At 34.8% G+C, this 19,385-nt stretch overlaps 1 protein-coding gene and 1 long non-coding RNA gene across 3 annotated transcripts; both read left to right on the top strand.

Moving 5' to 3' along the window:
• The first annotated feature begins 14,313 nt into the window (after positions 1-14,313).
• Positions 14,314-15,766, top strand: LOC108459258 (peroxidase 45-like). 2 transcript variants are annotated; one of them, XM_053027307.1, is made up of 3 exons: positions 14,314-14,563; positions 14,651-14,836; positions 14,932-15,766. In XM_053027307.1, exons 1-3 carry the CDS (start codon positions 14,357-14,359, stop codon positions 15,502-15,504), a joined length of 966 nt encoding a protein of 321 aa, XP_052883267.1. In that variant the 5' UTR covers positions 14,314-14,356; the 3' UTR covers positions 15,505-15,766. The 2 variants fall into 2 exon arrangements, with proteins under 2 accessions (XP_052883267.1, XP_017614094.2); XM_017758605.2 differs by having other exon boundaries at positions 14,651-14,842.
• Positions 15,767-17,214: 1,448 nt separating this feature from the next.
• Positions 17,215-19,346, top strand: LOC108458081 (uncharacterized). Its single transcript, XR_001867242.2, has 2 exons — positions 17,215-17,556; positions 19,090-19,346. It is a non-coding gene; the product is annotated as an uncharacterized LOC108458081 (long non-coding RNA).
• Positions 19,347-19,385: the final 39 nt, after the last annotated feature.

Here is a 19,385-nt window from a genome sequence, read left to right as displayed (position 1 = left end):
CCACATAGAGTGAACCTTAAGAGCTACCCTTAGGTAGAGCTGTGTTAAGCCTTAGTAGTTGCCCATATCTGTGTTCTGATTATTTTTGGTTTTTGCTTGTATCTTATTATGAATATTTGATACTAACTTGTTATGTTTTATTTTGATTGTGTTTTGCATAACATTGCATACAAAAGGAGGTGTTGATTCGTATTCGATTACTAAGTTAGAAGATTTAACATGAAGAATGAATTTCTTGATAAAGTTGAGGATAATGCGGTCGTCCGTGTATGGTCAGAGAAGTTACAATCAGAGAAAGGGGATAGCCTGACAGAAGGATATACATCAGAGTTGTAGAAATTCACTCGCATCAATATAACGCAGAATGAGTTGCAAGAGTTGAGAGATATATGGGCTCGTTGGGATGAGGGAACCAAACAGTTGTTCTACCAGAGCTATGGTGATATAGCCTACTTACTCGATATTAAGGTAGACAAGCATCTGTTCTGAGTTATGGCTCAGCTTTGGAATTCTGCTTACAATTGTTTCACTTTTGGGGAAGTGGATTTGGTGCCTACGATGGAGAAATATACTACCTTGCTGAGGTGTCCAAAAGTTCAAGTCAGAAAAGCTTATGCTAAGCTTTTTAATGGTCCAACATTTGTGAAGAAATTGATGACTATTTAGGGGATGAGCAAGCCTTGGGTCACTGCTCGAATTCAACAAAAGGGGGTTAGTAAGTGTATTCATTGGAAGAATTTGAGAGATTTGGTTTTAACACATCCGGATGAAAGGAAGAGGGTCGCTATCTTCGCCTTAAGCATCTATGGATTGGTGATTTTTCGTAAGGCTTTAAGGCATGTGGATGAGGCGGTCACTAACTTATTCGATCGTCTTGAGAAGGGAATCACACATGTACTTGTAATATTGGCTGAGACGTTCAGATCCTTGAGCATGTGTCCGAAGACAGGCGAGAAGCGGTTTATTGGATGTGCACAGCTATTGATGGTGTGGTTTCATTGGCACTTTTGGAAGGTGAACAAGGTTTCTTACCAGGTCTTTTCTGAAAGTTACTCCCCGTTAAAGGAGGAGGTGGCTATGCAAAGGAGTGATGATATCTCAGAGGAGAAGTGGATGGGAATTTTTCAAAACCTCAAGGAGGGGGATATAGAGTGGAGAGCTTTTTGGATGGTTCCTGATGAGATCCTGTATCGATGTGGGAACTTTGATTGGGTACCGTTGTCAGGAATTTGGGGAGCCACTGGATATACTCATTTGCTAGCATTAAGGTAGTATAAATCGAGGCAGTTTGTACCCACGACTCACGGGCTTACTCAGTGTGAATTCTCATATAAAGGTGACCACTATAAGAAGAAGGTTCGGGAACTGCCTGATGCTTGGAAGCAAACTCGCTAGATGAAGAGGTTGGCTGTCGGCTCCATCGTGACACCTAAATACAATGGATGGTTTAGGAAAAGGGTCAATGATAATATTCCTAGGCCAAGTTTAAAAGATACTTGACCTATGGAGGAACAATTACAAGTTGCCCCGTCAGAGTTGGAAATTATAAAACAGGGTTTTGAGAAGAAGAGTTTTGAGCTTGGGAAAAAGATCGAACAGTTGGAGGAAGAAGAAATACACCTAAAATTAGACGTAAATGTTCAGAGGTCAGAGGCTGAGAAGTTGAGAAAAGGTAAAAGTAAGGCCGAAGAGGATCTGGACAGTTTGAAGATAGATTATAAGAAGTTACGCCTGTCTATGAGGACTACTGGGTTAGGTAAAACTTTAAAACAATGGCGTCAGGAAATTCGAGAAGAAAAGACCAAAGTCGATCGATAGGAAAGGAGATTTCGAGAGGCTCAGGCACGAAATAAGGACTTAGAGAAGAGTCTATCAGAAAGCAGAAATGAACGAGGTGAATTAAGGTCTAGAGTGGCAGAACTCGAGAAATCTCTTCATCTGTATTGAAGCCGTAATACCACAATAGAGTTGAGAGCAAGCTTGAGTAAGGTAGAAGAAATGAAAGGAAAAATAGAAGAATTAGAAGCATTATTATAAAGCTGTGAAATACGGATTGAATTTTCGAAGCAAGTGAGGAGCGTTGGAAGGAACAGCTTCACTATGCATAAGACCAAGTTAGAAACAAGGATTATATTATGGGAGAAACCGTAACCCGGATTCAAGAGGTAGCCGATTACTTGCAAGCTTTAGCGATACAAGCAAACATACTGAGCATGAAATACGAGTTGGAGTCAGATCGAGGGCAGGAGCTAGCCTCGTTACTTAGGAAAATTAAGGCTCTGAGCATTAGGGCGAAGTCTTATTTGTAACTCATTTTTATGTAAAGAATTTTATTTTCTAGTAAAGTTTTCTAAATAGAATTGAATCAAAATTGATGCTTCATTTACATTACATTACATCATATGCATTAAAGGCCATAAAAAGATTCTAATTAGTTAAAAATTATTTCAGTAATCTGGAAACCAACGAAAACCAACCAAGTACGCACCCCTACGGCATAAGAAAAAAAACTAAGTCAATGGACAAAAGACTGGAAAAGTTAGAGCAAATGCAAAAGGATATGCAAGAACAAATGTAGTCACAGATGCAAGAGCAGCTAGCTAAGATTCAGCAAGAGATGAAAGATCAAATGATAGAGTCCCAAAGAGAGATGATGAGCTAGTTGCCCCAGTTACTGATAAGAAGAATGGATATTAGTTGTCCCAGTTGTTGATAAGAAGAATGGATAAGGGAAAAGGTCCTATGGATAATGTTGGGGAAAGTAATGAAGACCCTCAATATCCTCCTGGCTTCACTCCAATACATGTACAGACACAACCTGAGATGAACCCATAGAGACCATCTGTTACGATCAGGCCTTAATAAATTCAGGCCGGAGCTTCGGTACTAATGAATTTCCAAGCTGGCTCAGGCTCTAACCCTGCTAATAACTCAAATTATCCACTTGTTCCTGATTTGGATGAAGTTGCAGAAGAGGAAAAGGCGAGGATAGAATCACAAAAGCAATTAGAAGAACAGTGTAAATGGCTGGAGGAAAAATTCAGAGCAATGGAAAACGCTGATAGTCATCATGGAATTGACGCTAAGGATCTGAGTTTAGTCCCAGACATAGTCCTTTCCCCCAAGTTCAAAATGCCAAAATTTGAGAAGTACAATGGAACGAGCTGCCCTGAAGCTCATATTACCATGTTTTGCAGAAGAATGACTGGGTATGTTAACAACAATCAACTACTAATTCATTGCTTCCAAGACAGTTTAGTGGGGGCAACATCTAAGTGGTACAATCAGCTGAGTCATACCAAGATTAGTTCGTGGAAAGATTTGGCCCAAGCGTCCATGAAGCAGTACAGCCATGTGACGAATATGACTCCTGACAGGATTACTCTACAGAATATGGATAAGAAACCAAATGAAAGTTTCAAACAATATGCACAAAGATGGAGAGAAGTTGTCATACAAGTTCAGCCGCTGTTTTTAGAAAAAGAAACCACGATGCTCTTTATCAACACTTTGAAGGCCCCGTTCATTACACACATGCTGGGAAGCGCCACAAAAAAATTTTTCAGACATGGTAATGACTGGAGAAATGATCAAGAATGCAATTAGAAGTGGAAGGATAGAGGCAGGAGAGAATACCAAAAGGCCAGCCCCGCAAAAAAGAAAAACGAGGTGAGCAATAGGAACATAGGGTACTCAAAATCGTTTACCGTTAATCAGCCGAGAGCAGTGACTACTGGGATTCAAGGTTCGTTAAGACAAGAATCTGGTACAAAGCAAAATACTGAGAAGCTTCAATTTACGCCTATCCCAATGTCATATAAAGAGTTGTATCAAAGTTTCTTCGATGCATATGTGGTGGCCCTTTTTTACTTAAAGCCACTACAACCCCCATACCCTAGATGGTACGACACAAACGCTCAATATGACTACCATGCAGGAATTTCGAGACATTCAATAGAAAATTGCACGACTTTTAAGAAAGTGGTTGAAAGACTTATTAAAGTGGGCATTGTGAAGTTTGATAATGCACCCAGTGCAGAAAACCCGTTACCTAATCACGCCAATGGTGGGGTAAACATGATAAGTGAAAATATGGGGAGAAAGGTCAAGGCAGACATTATAGAAGTGAAAACTCCTTTGAAATGGGTTTGGAAGGAGATGGCAAAAAAGGGATTAGTTATTTCGGATCCAGAAAGGAGCGGCAAAGAGATGAGGAGCTACTGCGAATTCCATCATGAAGAGCGACATAGAATTCAAGAATGTGAAGAGTTCAGAGCTTTGGTTCAAGGCCTAATGGACAACAAGGAGATAGAATTTTATGAAGAGGCTAAAGATGAGGGGTGTATATGCACATCAGAATCAACGTCGAAGGGCCCAAAAGTCAATTATCCTATGGTCATCATTATGCGTCCGAAAAATGAAGCAGGAGTTCGAATGGCACCAAAGGTTATAATTCAGAAACCAGCAGCTTTCTCTTACGATGACAACAAAAGGGTCTATTGAAATTATGATTGTAATTGACAATCTCGGGGAAGGAGAATTCAGCTAAGGAGGACCAAGATATAGGTTCTCACACGCATAGTAGAAGATGCTATGATTTGGTAAATGCCCGAACAAAACCTGTAAAAGGAAAAGCTCTGATAGCGGAACAAAAGAAAGGAAAAGCTATTGAGTCTGAGTTGCTTGTTAATGAACCAGTGAAAGAAGAGGAAGCTAAGGAATTCTTGAAATTTCTGAAACATAGTGACTATAGCGTAGTGGAACAGTTGCATAAACAACTAGCTCGCATATCTATACTAGCTTTGCTCCTAAGTTTAGAGGTCCATCGAAATGCATTGATGAAAGTGCTAAATGAGACGTACATGACTAATGATATCTCTATCAATAAATTGGATCAGCTGGTTAATAACATAAGTGCTAATAATTTCATCTTCTTCAACGATGACGGAATACCACTAGGAGGTATGGGGTCCACTAAAGCTCTGCACATTACTACCAGATGCAAAGGATACACATTTCCAGGAGTCTTGATAGACAATGAGTTGGCATTGAATGTATTGCCCTTGTCTACATTAAATAGATTACCGGTGGATAGCTCGCACATGAAGGGGTGTCAGAATATAGTACGAGCATTCGATGGCATAGAAAGAAGAGTCATGGGGAGAATAGAAATACCTTTGTTGATTGGCCCAACTACATATGAAGTGGACTTTTTAGTTATGGATATCAAACCCTCATACAACTGCCTGTTAGGAAGACCTTAGATACATTCAGCAGGGGTAGTGCCTTCCTTGTTGCATCGGAAATTGAAGTTAGTATCAGAGGATCGGTTGATAATGATAAATGCTGAAGAGGATATCATTGCAGCTGTAAGCAGTGGTGCACCATATTTGGAGATAGATGATGAAGCAATCGAATGTTCTTTTCGGTCATTGGAGTTTGTAAATGCAACATTCATCACTGAAGGGAGCAAGATTCCGGCACTGAAAATATCCAAAACTACGAGGATGGGTCTACAGTTGATGGTAGGGAAAGGAGCTTTACCAGAAAAGGGGCTTGGAAGACATCTCTAGAGAAGAATTAAAGTTTCGATGTTGAAAGAAAAATGTGACCGTTTTGGTTTGGGGTTCAGGCCAGGTGCAAGATAAAGGAAGAAAGAATTAGAAAAAAGGCAGGAGAGAAGAAAGGCACAATTGAGCCGTGAAGAAATCAAGTGGGAACCCATGGTAATCCCTCACATATCGAAGACTTTTGTATCGGGAGGGATTATTCATCCCGAACGAAGGACGTCAAAGAAAAAAGATATTGAAGAAATGTTGAAGGATATGCACATCAATGCCATATTCGAAGAAGCAACTGAAGAAAGGACATTGTCAGATATTCGTCCTTATGAACCTGGGAGTGTTCTAGGCAATTGGACTACAGAAGACATTCCTGTAGTATTTAGAGCTTACTCAAAGTAATGTTCGAAACAATCTTGTTACTTTAAACCTAGAGGCAATAAGAATTTCTTTGTGAAATAGGCTCATGTTCAAACATCATTATTTCAACGAAGTACATTTTCGCTATCATTTTGAGCAAATATTCTTTCATTCTTTTCACAAGTAATTGTTTTATTCTTTCCGTCTGAGTAATTATCTTGGTCCTTTTAGACTTTCTTCAATCATTCCTTCATAATCATACCATGCAAACAATAATTCTTAAATTCATTCATTCTTTGTATATTTTTGTACCTGTAATAGGTTCCTGGATATCAATGTCACAAGTATATGGAGATTCCGCGCAACCATAGAACGCAAGATCAATGTGTTAGAAGTATATGGAGATTCCGTGCTAGTGATCTACCAGTTAAAGGTGAATGGGAGACAAGAGACTCCATATTGATTAATTATTGAGGCATAGTGCTGGGGTTAATTGAGGATTTTGATGATATTACTTTCAATTATCTCCTGCAAGATGAGAACCAGATAGCGGATACTTTGACTACTTTGGCTTCTATGATTAATGTGAGCAAACAAGAAGATGTAAAACCCATTCAGATGAGTATTTGTGAAGCCCTATCTTATTGTTACAACATGGAAAAAGGGGAGAGAGATGATCACCCTTGGTATCAAGATATATTGCGATTGAGAAATCGTGAGTACCCTAATCAGGAAACTGAGAATGTTAAAAGGACGTTGAGAAGGCTAGCCTATAATTATATCTTAGATGGGGAAATACTGTATAAAAGAAAAAAGGATCAAGTACTATTGAGATGTGTAGATGCTGTGGAAGCCAAGAAAATTTTGGAAGAAGTTCACGAAGGCGTTTGTGGAACACATGCTAACGGCTTCACAATGGCTAGAAAAATTATGAGATTCGGATATTATTGGTCTACCATAGAAGGAGACTGCATTAACTATACCAAGAAATGTCACAATGTCAAATTTATGATGATAAAATTTATGCACCTCCTTCGCATTTGCACGTTATGACTTCCCCATGGCCGTTTTCCATGTGGGGCATGGATGTCATAGGGCCAATGTCACCGAAGGCTTCAAATGGGCATCGGTTCATCTTTGTGATCATTAACTATTTCACCAAGTGGGTAGAGGCGACCTCATATGCTAATGTTACAAAATCGACTGTAAACAAATTCCTAAAAAAGGAGATGAATGTCGATATGGGATGCTTGAAGGGATCATATCTAACAATGCATTGAATTTGAACAATAGCACAATAGCAGAGGTCTGTAGTCAGTTTAAGATCAGACACTATAATTCATCACCATATCATCCAAAAATGAATGGGGCAGTAGAAGCAGCCAATAAAAATATCAAGAGGATTGTGGGAAAAATGACTGAAACTTACAGAGATTGGCATGAAAAGTTGCCGTTCGCTCTTTATGCTTATCGAACATCTGTAAAAACTTCTACTAGGGCAACGCCTTTCTTATTGGTCTATGAAATGGAAGCAGTTCTACCTATTGAGGTGGAGACAGCTTCTCTCAGAGTTTTGTCAGAGTTGAAGTTAGATAAGCAAAATGAATACAATCTCAATATGATCAGTTGAATTTGATTGAGGAGAAGAGGCTAAGAGCTATTCAGCATAGTCAGATGTATTAAAAAAGAATGATGCAAGCTTATGACAAAAAGGTTCGCCCAAGAGAGTTTCATGAAGGAGATCTAGTTCTGAAAAAGATCCTTCTTATACAAAATGATTTTAGAGGAAAATGGATGCCCAATTGGGAGGGGCCTTATGTGGTGAAGAAAGCTTTCTCTAGAGGAGCATTAATTCTAGCCGAAATGGATGGAAAAAATTTATCTAATCTAGTGAACTCGGATTCAGTCAAAAAGTATTACTCTTAAAGAAGGAAAGAGGCCAAAGTGAAAACCCGAAAAGGGAGCTTTGAGACCTTCCTTAAAAAAAAAAAAAAAAAAGAGAGAGGCCAAGGTGAAAACCCGCAAAGGGCGCCTTAAGACTAAAGGGAATTTGAATTGAAAACTCAAAAAAGAGCGGCTCAGATATTGGTCAAAATGGGGAAAGCGATGATCTTGCAATACCTGAATTAACAAGGGAAAGGGTATGCCGTATCTTGGGGCATTGAAAAAGTGCTTCTGATCTCCTAAACACATATCAAGTCTAAATTGGTCTTCAGGAAGTTCGTACAGAGAAACTCAGGCTACGATATCAGGGGCACCTAGTTTTCATCTTATTCATAATAAATCAGCTACCTTTGAAATATTTTTATTTTCAAGATATGCATCCCCAATAGACTTTCATTTTTATCTTCTATAATTTATTTATTTCAAGTTATGCCATAATTAAATTCCATTCTTATCCATTGCTATGATTTGCAAGCATGTTGCATTGAAATAATGATTAATGGACTAATAATACTTTTACAAAAAGAGTTTCGCATATTACTTTGGAAAGCTTCTAAATAATACAAGAATCTAAAACGGAACTGTTATTTAGAACTCACCAAGCTTAAGGAAATATCTGAGTGGGAATGGTTTAAGTTGAGACCATCTCTTTAGATTTTTGGTCCAAAACGGTGATTGAACAAAAAGACGAGATATTACGTCAATGATGCAATCTCGATAAGAAATGATCAGTGTAAAAAGAGGTCACTCTCGAAAAAAGAAAAATGATATTTTACATTCATGAAAATATCAGGCATACACGTCTAGTCGTGAAACCCGAGGAATAATGTAGCAGACCGAATTGATGAGGGAAAATTAAAATCCTATACCCTTGGGTTGTAGTGGGATGGATAGAAAAAACCACAAATTCTATCTCCCTAAGGATGCAGTAGAGCAAACCAGCTAAGCAAATAGTGATTATTTTTGGATTTTTCTGCCAAAGATACCAGTCGAGCAAAGGAGACAGGATAACACATCAGTGATAGAACTTTGATGAACAATGAGCAATGACAACCTAAATATTGAAAGGGATCATTCTCACGACATTCTGTATTCATGCAAACATCATACACACCTAGTTAGGAGTATTCGATCCATTTTGATCAAAGCATCTTAATCATTTGGTATAAGCATAGGCCCATAAAATCGATTCTACAGATCATGTCCCCTAGAGAGCGGCATAACAAACCAATGAAACCACAAATCCTTGTCTCTCTAAAGTTGCAGTAGAACAGGATAAAAATACGCAAACTTTATCTCTCTGAAGTTGCAGTAGAGTGGGTTGAAGAAACAAGTCTTATCTCCCTAGAATTGCAGTGGAGTAGATTGAAGATAACAGATCTTGTCTCCCTGAGGTTGCAGTGGAGCAGATCGAAGCCACAATCCTTATCTCTCTGAAGTTGTAGTAGAGCAGGATGACATTACCCAAGTCTTATCTCCCTGAAGTTGCAGTGGAGCAGACTGAAGTTAGCAGATCTTATCTCCCTGAAGTTGCAGTGGAGCAGATCGAAGTCACAATCCTTATCTCTCTGAAGTTGCAGTAGAGCAGGATAAAAATACACAACCGTATCTCCATGAAGTTGCAGTGGAGCAGTTGCAGTAGAGCAGATTAAAAGCTACAAGGTTAGTCTCTCTAGAGTTACAGCGGATTAGATCGGAGCAACAATTCCTATACCCCTGAAGTTGCAAAGGATTGGAACAAAGTTACCTTGAAGAAGAAAAGCACTAAAGAAGTTATGATTCGGCGAGACCGGGTAAAATTGGTCCTCTTTGAAGTCTTTGCTCTATTCTCGTTACACGACAATGAGCAAAGAGGGGCAGCTGTAATAGGCCAATTTAGCCCGAGTCCAAGACAAAGCAAATAAACAGAAAATAACTAAACAAAAAACAAACCAAATTAGAGCAGCCCATTAATTAAACCCAAACCCAATACAAGGCTCAAGTGGCCAAAAATCAAAACATTTTTAGAAACCCTAGGTTCCTTAGTTGCGCCGCAGCCAACACCCCATGTACGGCCTCCGTGCACCCATAGCCTGGCTCTGTACCCTCCGTGTCACTGCGCGCCACATCACCTCCTCCGTACGCCACAGCTGGCCAAGCACCTGCAAGCAAATGCAAAAACAATAGCACAACAAAGAGGAACAAATAAAAGAATTTGTATTTTCTTTTCATTTTTTTTTGTTTTTGGTTATAAAAGCCATGTAATAATCAATGTATTTTTTTACGCACACTGAAATACGCATACTAAATAGCAGAAAAAGAGAAATCAAAAAAGTTATCGAAAGGTGATTTCAAATCCTATATATATTTTTCCCCCTTTTTCTTTCGATTTGCTTGCAATTTTTTAACATGGAAAATGAAAAGAATGATTGAAACAACACCGATGAAAGCCCATATGTCTCAGAAATATGGTGATTCGGGCTAGGGTTGTTTTCTCTTATTTTTTCGTCGGATTTCTCTTTTTTTTTTACAGAATAGTATAGGATTTTAAGGGTTTTTTTTCAAAAAAAATAGAAAAAGGAGTACACTTACCGAACCTTCATGGGCGAGGCTTTCTTTGGCAAGATCTAATCGCGATTTGTGCGCCGTCAGCCATCGGGTTGATTGTGGTTTGGGCGACTGCTTAATGAACCAAACAGAATGAAGTGTTTTGTTTTTTGTTTAAAAATTTAAAAGGTTATTTGTGCTTTGAAAGAAAAATAAATATAGTGATTTTAGCATCAGAATCAAAAACCACACCCTTTTGTTTAAAATGGGGAATTTGCGCGTTAGATCCTTCCCCTCGCGCAAACATTCAATTGCGCCTTATTTGTCTTTATTTTTTTTAATTTGGCTCTATAATTTGCGCGTATTTTCATTTTGGTCCGCGATATAGCGCAGCGTTTCAGGATCGGGGATATTTCTAGCTTTGGTCCCTGTGAATTCGCGCGCATTACGCATTAGTCCTCAGTTTAATTTCAAGAATTTGTAAATTGTCCCTTTTATTTTAATTTTATTTCAATTAAATTTTTCATCATTTTTAATTTTATTTCACATTCATTTTTTTAATTCTTGTTTAATTATTTTCTATTTTGAGGTACTTTGATAGTTGTGTTTTGTTTTAAAGTCATTATTATTTTTTATATCATATCATTTTAACATTTTGTATAATATTTTTATAAATGTTTTTTGTATATTATTATATATATATATTATATAATTCATGATAAAATTAATTTTATTTGAACATACTATTAATTTCATGCTATTTTATACATATGATTTCTTTTAAATTTATTCACCTACTTTATTATATAATTTTGTTACTTCAAGGAAAATCTTACATGCTTTATGTATATGTAAAGTTATTTTAGGAACTTCATTTTGTATTTATAAAGTTATTATTTTGGAATTCTTCTTTATATTATATTTTTCTAATATTTTATATAGTATCTCATTTAAATGCTTTTATATATAATGGTACATATATAATTTATAGATTAATTTAATCTTAAATGCATTATTAATTTCAAGCTATTTTTACAAATAATTATTTCTAAATCTATTTATGCATATGTATGTTTTATAAATCTATTATGTGTATTTACTAATATTATATTTTATTATGTATTTTTGCTATCATGCCATATTTTGTATATTATTTAAATTCTCCTTTATTATATGAATATTGTCAATTTTAAATAAATGTTTTTTAACATCTTGCATATTATTTGATTCAAATGTCTTCATTCTATAACGTCTATTTTAACGATTATATATATATATATATATATATATATATATATCCCTAGTTTTTATATAAATTATTTCAAATTCATCAATTGACCAATTCATATATTATGTATATTATGTGTTCATCAATTCATCATTATTTTAAAATTGTTTTGTATCATGTTGGCTTTTAATTTTTATTTTGTTTTGTACATTTGGTATTGATTGTTTTATATTATTCTATATATTATTATCGCATGTTATTTATTCGTTTTTGTTATATCAATTGTTCTCCATATATGCTTAGAAAATTGGTTTCATTTTGCTTAGATTAATTATATTCGATTGTTTGGTTTGATTGATTAAATAAGGTTATATTATCTTCATTCATCCATTATCGTATTTTGTGCATGCATATTATCCCATATTTTTATTTTTCCCTTTTGGTTTATAAATGTCGCTTTATAATTTTCAACTCTTTAAAACTAATTATTCCATTTTATTTCAAGTCAAATTAATGCGTTTTGAGCTAGTTCTACAATTGTTTATTTGAAAATTTACTAAAACAAAGGTAATGATTGATGTTTGGGAACTTGAGGAATCGTGCCCTGCCGTGCTGGGTTTCGATTTTCCGTTTTTCCAAAATAATCAAATATTCCTTTGAAATTTCATCCGCATTTTCTAAATTCTAAAATAAGGCAATGTTCAATGTCTGGAAATTCGAGAAATCGTGCCCTACCGTGCTGGGTTTCGTTTTTTTCGTTGGATCAAATAAGCGAACATCCTTTTGTAATTTTCAAGTGTATGGGCTTTTAGAAATCGGAATTGATTGCAGTTTCGAGGGTTTAAAGGATCGTGTCCTAACGTGCTAGATGTGATACTGTATTCCTTTGAAACAAGTGAATCTTGACGTCCAATTTGAGTCATTCAAGTGTTTTAAAAGAAATCGTATTTCAAAATATTTTTTTTAGACATAAAGACATTATTTAATCAATTCGGTACCAATTTTGGGCATAGCGATGGTGCTAATCCTTCCTCGTACGTAACCGGCTCCCGAACCCATTTTCTCAAATTTCGTAGGTCAAAATTGATTTAAATGGAATAAAATATTTTATTAAGGTGATCCAATCACACCAAAACAAAAGATTGGTGGCGACTCCACATTTGGTTTTGAAAAGTTAATGCCCGTTTTTTCAAAATAAAATAAAATAAAATGGTTTCGACACATACAATAAACGTCATTAATTAATTGCCCTATCAAGTTATTTACTATGTTTCTCAATTAATCATTTCATCAAGTAACATGCCATTGCCAACAATGGTTTAGTTGTCGGAGAGAAGGTTGGAATGCTTCATGCCAACTGTGAAAACCTTTGCATTTGACCTTAATAAATTATTGTTATTGCATATGTGTAAATCTAACACATATGATTAAAAATATTGAATACAATGCGATTGTTTTTTGTTGAAGTTGGCCTGCATGCAACACATGAAACAGGCACGGAGCAGACAATGCCACATAAGTTATGCGGATGAAGTACATACAGTCCAAGTTATGTGGATGAAGTATGAAGATCAAGCTACTGTAACATTTCTAGATAAAGTACATGCATTTACTGAAGTTGATGCTACTGTTCAATTTCGGTTTCATTTTGTTACTTTAAGTAATATTTTGTAACTTAGTTTAATTAGAACCAAGTAGGTAATGTATTTAATGCATTCGGTGCTGATAAGATTGATAGATCAGCTTACCTAATTTGCAAGTTACAATCTGCAAGCGATGCAAGTTACAATGAAGTCTAAAAATAATAAATATGTTAAAAGCTGACCAACTTATGACTCATACATGTATTGGCATTATGCCATCTTTTTAATTAATGAATTTCAATAGAAATAATTAAAGAAAAATACTCTCTCAATTTTTTGCATTCATAGTTCATGCCAGATTCTGTTCGTTTGCTCAAAAACCTCCAGACTTGAATTTCAAGCTTTTGCCATTTTTTATCCAGATTTATTACATTGTTACCCAAGTTATTGACTAAGCTTCATACTTCCTCCAAATAAATTGTTCAAAAACCTAACATTTTTTAGTTTATATTTGTATTTTTCTATAGCAAGAGTTTTGGTGAAAATAATAATGCTATTGGTGTCAAGGGTTCAAACTCATCCTATGCAAGATATTGTTAGTTTTATTAAAATAAAAAATATATAAAAATATTATTATAATAATAATATATTTTATTTTAAATATAAAAGATATTTTAATTACTTCTCCAACAGAGTTTGAAATTTAGATATCAAATAAGTACAGGTTACCTAGTTGGAGCACTCTATGTATTAACCCTTATTATTATAATAATATTTTTGGCCCATGTGAAGGGCTAAATGATGATTTGACTTGGTTATTGCCAGTATCGTGTTGCTTTCATATCTAATTACAAGCAGGGGATTTGCACTTCAGGGTTTAAGCTCATCTGCAATTCTCCACTTGGACGTTCGTAGAAGAAACGGAGTAATTCTGAACAAAGGACTAAAAACATTTAATATGGCTGCTTCTTGAATTAATACATATTTATAGGCTTAGGCCAGTTAATCAACACATCAAGCAACTTATAACAGAATCAAAAGACTTTTACTTCTTTGTATCTTCCTTGTATATATATATATATATAATCATTCTTATATGAACAATGCCTGTGAAAAGGTTGAAAGTCAAAGAGAAGTTCGAGCTAAGGAAGAAAATGGAGATAATTAGGAGATGTTTCACATTGTTCATACTTGTCATAATTCTGCAGGTTGGAGAGGGAAAATTATCTCAAGCCTTCTACAACTCCACTTGTCCAAATGTGGAATCTATTGTAAGAAAGGTTGTAGAGGAAAAGTTTAGCCAAACCTTCGTCACCGTCCCCGCCACCCTACGACTGTTTTTCCATGACTGCTTTGTCGAGGTACGTTAGTACCATCAATCAATTTCTTACGATTGACTACATGAACCAATTGAGTTAAGTTCGAGTTCTTTTATTGTGTTTTTCCAGGGTTGTGATGCATCGATCATGATCGCATCGCCAAATGGGGATGCAGAGAAGGATGCTCCAGACAATCTGTCCCTAGCAGGAGATGGATTCGATACCGTAATAAAGGCCAAGAAAGCAGTGGAAGCTAAATGTCCTAAAGTAGTCTGTTGTGCAGACATATTGGCCATTGCCACTAGAGATGTTATAGTCCTGGTAAGAAATGCCCCAACAATTTTACCTGAAATACATGATCCCTGAGAAACAAATCTCATATATCTTCCTTGCTGTCTTTCAATGTCCAGGCTGGAGGTCCTTCATTCGAAGTAGAATTGGGACGTCGTGATGGATTTGTATCGAAAGCATCAAGGGTAGCCGGACAGCTACCGGGGGCTAATTTCAATCTCAGTCAACTCAACTCCATGTTTGCCCAACACAACCTTACACAAACTGATATGATTGCACTCTCAGGTGCTCATACTGTAGGCTTCTCCCACTGCAGTCACTTCGCAAACCGCTTTTATTCGTTTTCACCGTCTTCTCCCGTGGATCCCGACCTCGATCCTACATACGTGAAACAATTAAAGCAAGCGTGTCCTCAGAATGTAGACCCCAGTATCGCCATCAACATGGATCCTGTAACCCCACGAACTTTTGACAATAAGTACTTCAAGAATCTGGTTGCTAAGAAGGGATTGTTTACATCAGACGAGGTGCTGTACACTAATCGAGCATCTAGACCAACAGTGGTTCGATTTTCGAAGAAACAAAATGTGTTTAAAGAAGCCTTCATTGCAGCAATGAGGAAGCTTGGAAGGGTGGGAGTTAAGACTGGTAAACACGGAGAGATAAGAGTAGACTGCACAGCCTTTAACTAAGGAGCTTCATATTACCTTTCATTGTTTGTCTTCATTAGATAATAAGCATTCATTCAAAATGATTAATTCTTGATCATTTATTTACATATATTGTAATTTAGACAATAAAAGGACAGTTTGCAGTTACAAACTTGTATACTTGTCTTTGTTATGCAATAAAGTATTCCATTAGCTGGCAGCAAACTTGTTTAATTGGCCATGCAATTGGAAAAAAGAATAAATATGTAATTTTGAACCCAAGTGTTGCTTTAAACAAAAGATTAGTTTTCTTTTCACAATGTTTGAATTTTCTAATTCTTGCTAATGCCATGTGCCTTCAGAAAATTATTACTTATTAGGCTGACCTTTGTATCCTGTAAATCCAGATCGAAGATATCGTTGAACTCGCATCGCATATGGGAAGAAAAAAAAGTTTCAGTTACTTGTAGATACTCTAATTTCACTTTCTTTTTATATAACAATTTTGGAAGGTGAACACCCACCATGATTTCGATTTAAATTTATTTTATTTTAATTTTATACAAATTTTACTCAAGCGGTATCAATAAAATTCAGTAGGATCAAATTTCGTTATTAGTCCTATACCATGCGTAAGTCTATATTCTCCAATTTATTCATTTTTATTCTCTTTATTTTTTAAAATTTGAAACTACTCTTAACTCAATTGGTAACGATTAAATCCATGAACTAAAATGATCCTTTTTTTTTTGTGCATATTACATGAAAATAGCAAAGCAATGTGGCATAACATATGATTTATTACAATATTTTGAAAATAATGTAATTAAACGGTTATAATTCAAGATAGAACTAAAATTTTAAATTTAGAAATATATTAATTAAAAATAACAAAATTAGAATATAATGTGCAACAAACAAACAATACAAAACAAATAATAAAATTTGAACAAAATTTTATAATTAGGTGAGATAAATAACGTGATTTCCATGATAAATGAATGTCATAACGGATAAAGAAATTCATTTTTTTTGAGAATCTTACTCCATACTTCAATGTTCAAATACATGCCACATAAGTAGCTCAAAGAAAGTTGGTTGTCCAACAATACATATATATATATATATATATAATGTTCTAATAAATTGTACATGAGAGGATGTAAGTAATAAAATAATTATAGATTTTGATTATTAATCACAAGTTATGTTTATTTATAATAATGAGTTATGTCTTCTAAATACGAAGAGTTATATCACTTTATTTTTTAACAAATAATTATAACTATTTAAGTCTATTTGAGAGATGTACTTGAATAGTTATATTTATTTTAAGAGATATTATTTAAGAGTGTAATTATTTAGAAAAGATATCTATTGAAAAGTTAGTTCTCTATGAAGAGATATAAGAATTCATGTAAATAGAAATGAGATTTCATTTGGACGACATATCAAAAAGTAAATGTCATCATGCAATTTCAATTAACTTTAACATGTTTTTACTAAGTGAATGTTCAATTATAAGATACCTTCATTTATGTAGATTGGTTTCCAATATTATTAAAATCTATAATATTTTAAAAATGGGAGGGGAAATTTTGGAACATTATTAAAATAAATATATTGTTCCAATAACTATAAATAAAATGTCACATCTCAAAATTCGACCTAGTAGTTCCATGTTAGTGAACCGAGTTTTATCAATTTAGGCCTTATAATTAATTTTTAGAAATTAGAGCCAAAATTAGGTTTGGGGATTCAGAATTAAGTAATCGAAAAATATTATCCTTTAAACGGCTTTCAAAAACAAAATCAATTTTAAAAAGAAACGAGAAAAAGACTTTTAACCAGAAAAGGGAAATGATTTGGAAAATGGTAAAATTTGGGAGTAGCCCAAATACAATTGTATCATTGTTTTTAAATCAGCCTATTTTCTTTCAAGCAAATTCTTCAATTTGATTTTCACTTCTCCCAAACAATAAAATCTCTCCCAATTTCAAAGGAAACCATCAAGAACAACATCATTTCTTCATTCGTTTCCTATAGGATTTTCACGAAATTCAATCTCCAATTCATTTTCCTTCTCGAATCAAGGTGAGTTTCTATTTCCTTGTTAAGTTATAAGATTATTAAGCTTTTCAAATCAAGTTGTGATCCATGATATCAAGAATGTTATGGATCTAACGATTTTAGCCGAAATTGATCGTATTAATGGTGAAATTCGAATCTCTAAGTTAAACCTCTATTTTTAATTGGTTTTTAATATATTTGATAAGATTAAGAGGATTCTAATCTTAATTTAACAAATCATTAAGAAATTTTTAAAGATTTGATAATTTTTCTTCAAAGTGCTCACAGGGGAGTTCCGAGAAAAAAATTCCATTTTGAGATTTTAGGGGTTCTAAGTGGTTTAGATATATTATAAATAGATTATCTAGAAGTTTAGAATAAGTTCCAAGCAATGGAAAAAATTCAGATCAAGAAATTTAGGATTCAACTAAACTAGTCGAAATTTTTTGTTTAAGAGGAGCTAGATTGAATCTGCGTTTTTGTTTGATTTCTGATGTGTGTGCATATGTTAATGATTTGTATTGTGTATTATGCCTATGAAGTTTCAGAACTGTCGAAGTCCTCTAATAGCAAGGCAAAGCTTGTTTAAGTTTTTTGCTAGCAAGAAAAAAAATAAAATTGTTGAGTATTCTGGAGTCGTTGTTGGTATGCACAATTCATTGTGTTAATCGATAGCTTAGGTTAGCCTAAACACCTATCCTATGTCCCCGAGAGTAAGCTTTCCTATTCTTTGTGCCTCTTTTTTTTATTAAATGGTGATTATGTGTTGCGAGGTGTGGTAATTGATGCAACAAAACAACATGTGATACACGGTTTATGTCAGTAAGTGTTATGGGATTTATTGGTTTTAATCACTCATATGTGATCTAATGATATTGTCCCTCATTGAGCATTGTATTAGCACTTGTAAGTGCATCAATTGTGCGTATGATAAGCATGCTATGTGAAAGTAATAGTGTTGTGTATATGATGATCAAAACAGAGGAATTGTGCAATGAAATAGTAAGTAATCTTGTGTTAATGTGGATATGTTGGCCTTGTGATCTTCTGAGACCGTTAGATATAGTTGGCATGCCATATGATTGTAAGTACTCATCCTTGTGTTTTATGATAGAGCGACTGAGGCCCCGAGATAGGTTGGAGAAATAAGGGAATGTTGAGCTATGATCTATTCAACGGGACATGTTTGATATGTTGGAGAGTATTTAGCTTAAGGCTACACTTAATAGGACATGTTAGACTCTTTGAGTCATTGGTGTGTTGGAGATCCGTTTATCCAATAAATGTGATTAGGTTCACTTATGTTTCATAATCTCAAGGAGCCAATATATCAAAATGGAATGTATAATTTGTAACTCAAGTGTCTTGTGAAAGAATATATGTCTATTTATGTGAATAAGTGAAACGTTAAACTAATGTTTTGACATGATGGGAAAGTGTTTGTGTACTTACTTTTAATATGCTCTTTTTTAACTTATTTTAATATGTATGCTCAGTGGTACTTATGAACAGTCACTGAGCTTGTTTGAGCTCACACTATTCTTTTAAATTCTGCAGAAAAATAATGCAATCAGGAAGTGTGAAGTGGGTAAGGAAGTGATTTGCACAAGGCATTATAGTTGAGTATGTTTTTATGGTTTTGAAAATTTTGAATAAAGGCAATGTGGTTGTTATTTTGGGACTAGTCTCATGGATTGTTGATAATGTTTTGGACTTTGATTGTGGATATTTTAATGGTTGGGAATGAGATTGAGGATGTATGTGATGTTTTCTTGATAAATATATAATAAAGTGGCATGTAAAATGGTTAAAAAGTGTTAATGGCCTTAAATTAGTATTCTGGAAATTTTGAG

Source organism: Gossypium arboreum, chromosome 4 (genome assembly GCF_025698485.1).
Source record: "Gossypium arboreum isolate Shixiya-1 chromosome 4, ASM2569848v2, whole genome shotgun sequence".
Classification (NCBI taxonomy): Eukaryota; Viridiplantae; Streptophyta; class Magnoliopsida; order Malvales; family Malvaceae; genus Gossypium; species Gossypium arboreum.
This window is presented reverse-complemented; position numbering and strand designations above follow the sequence as displayed.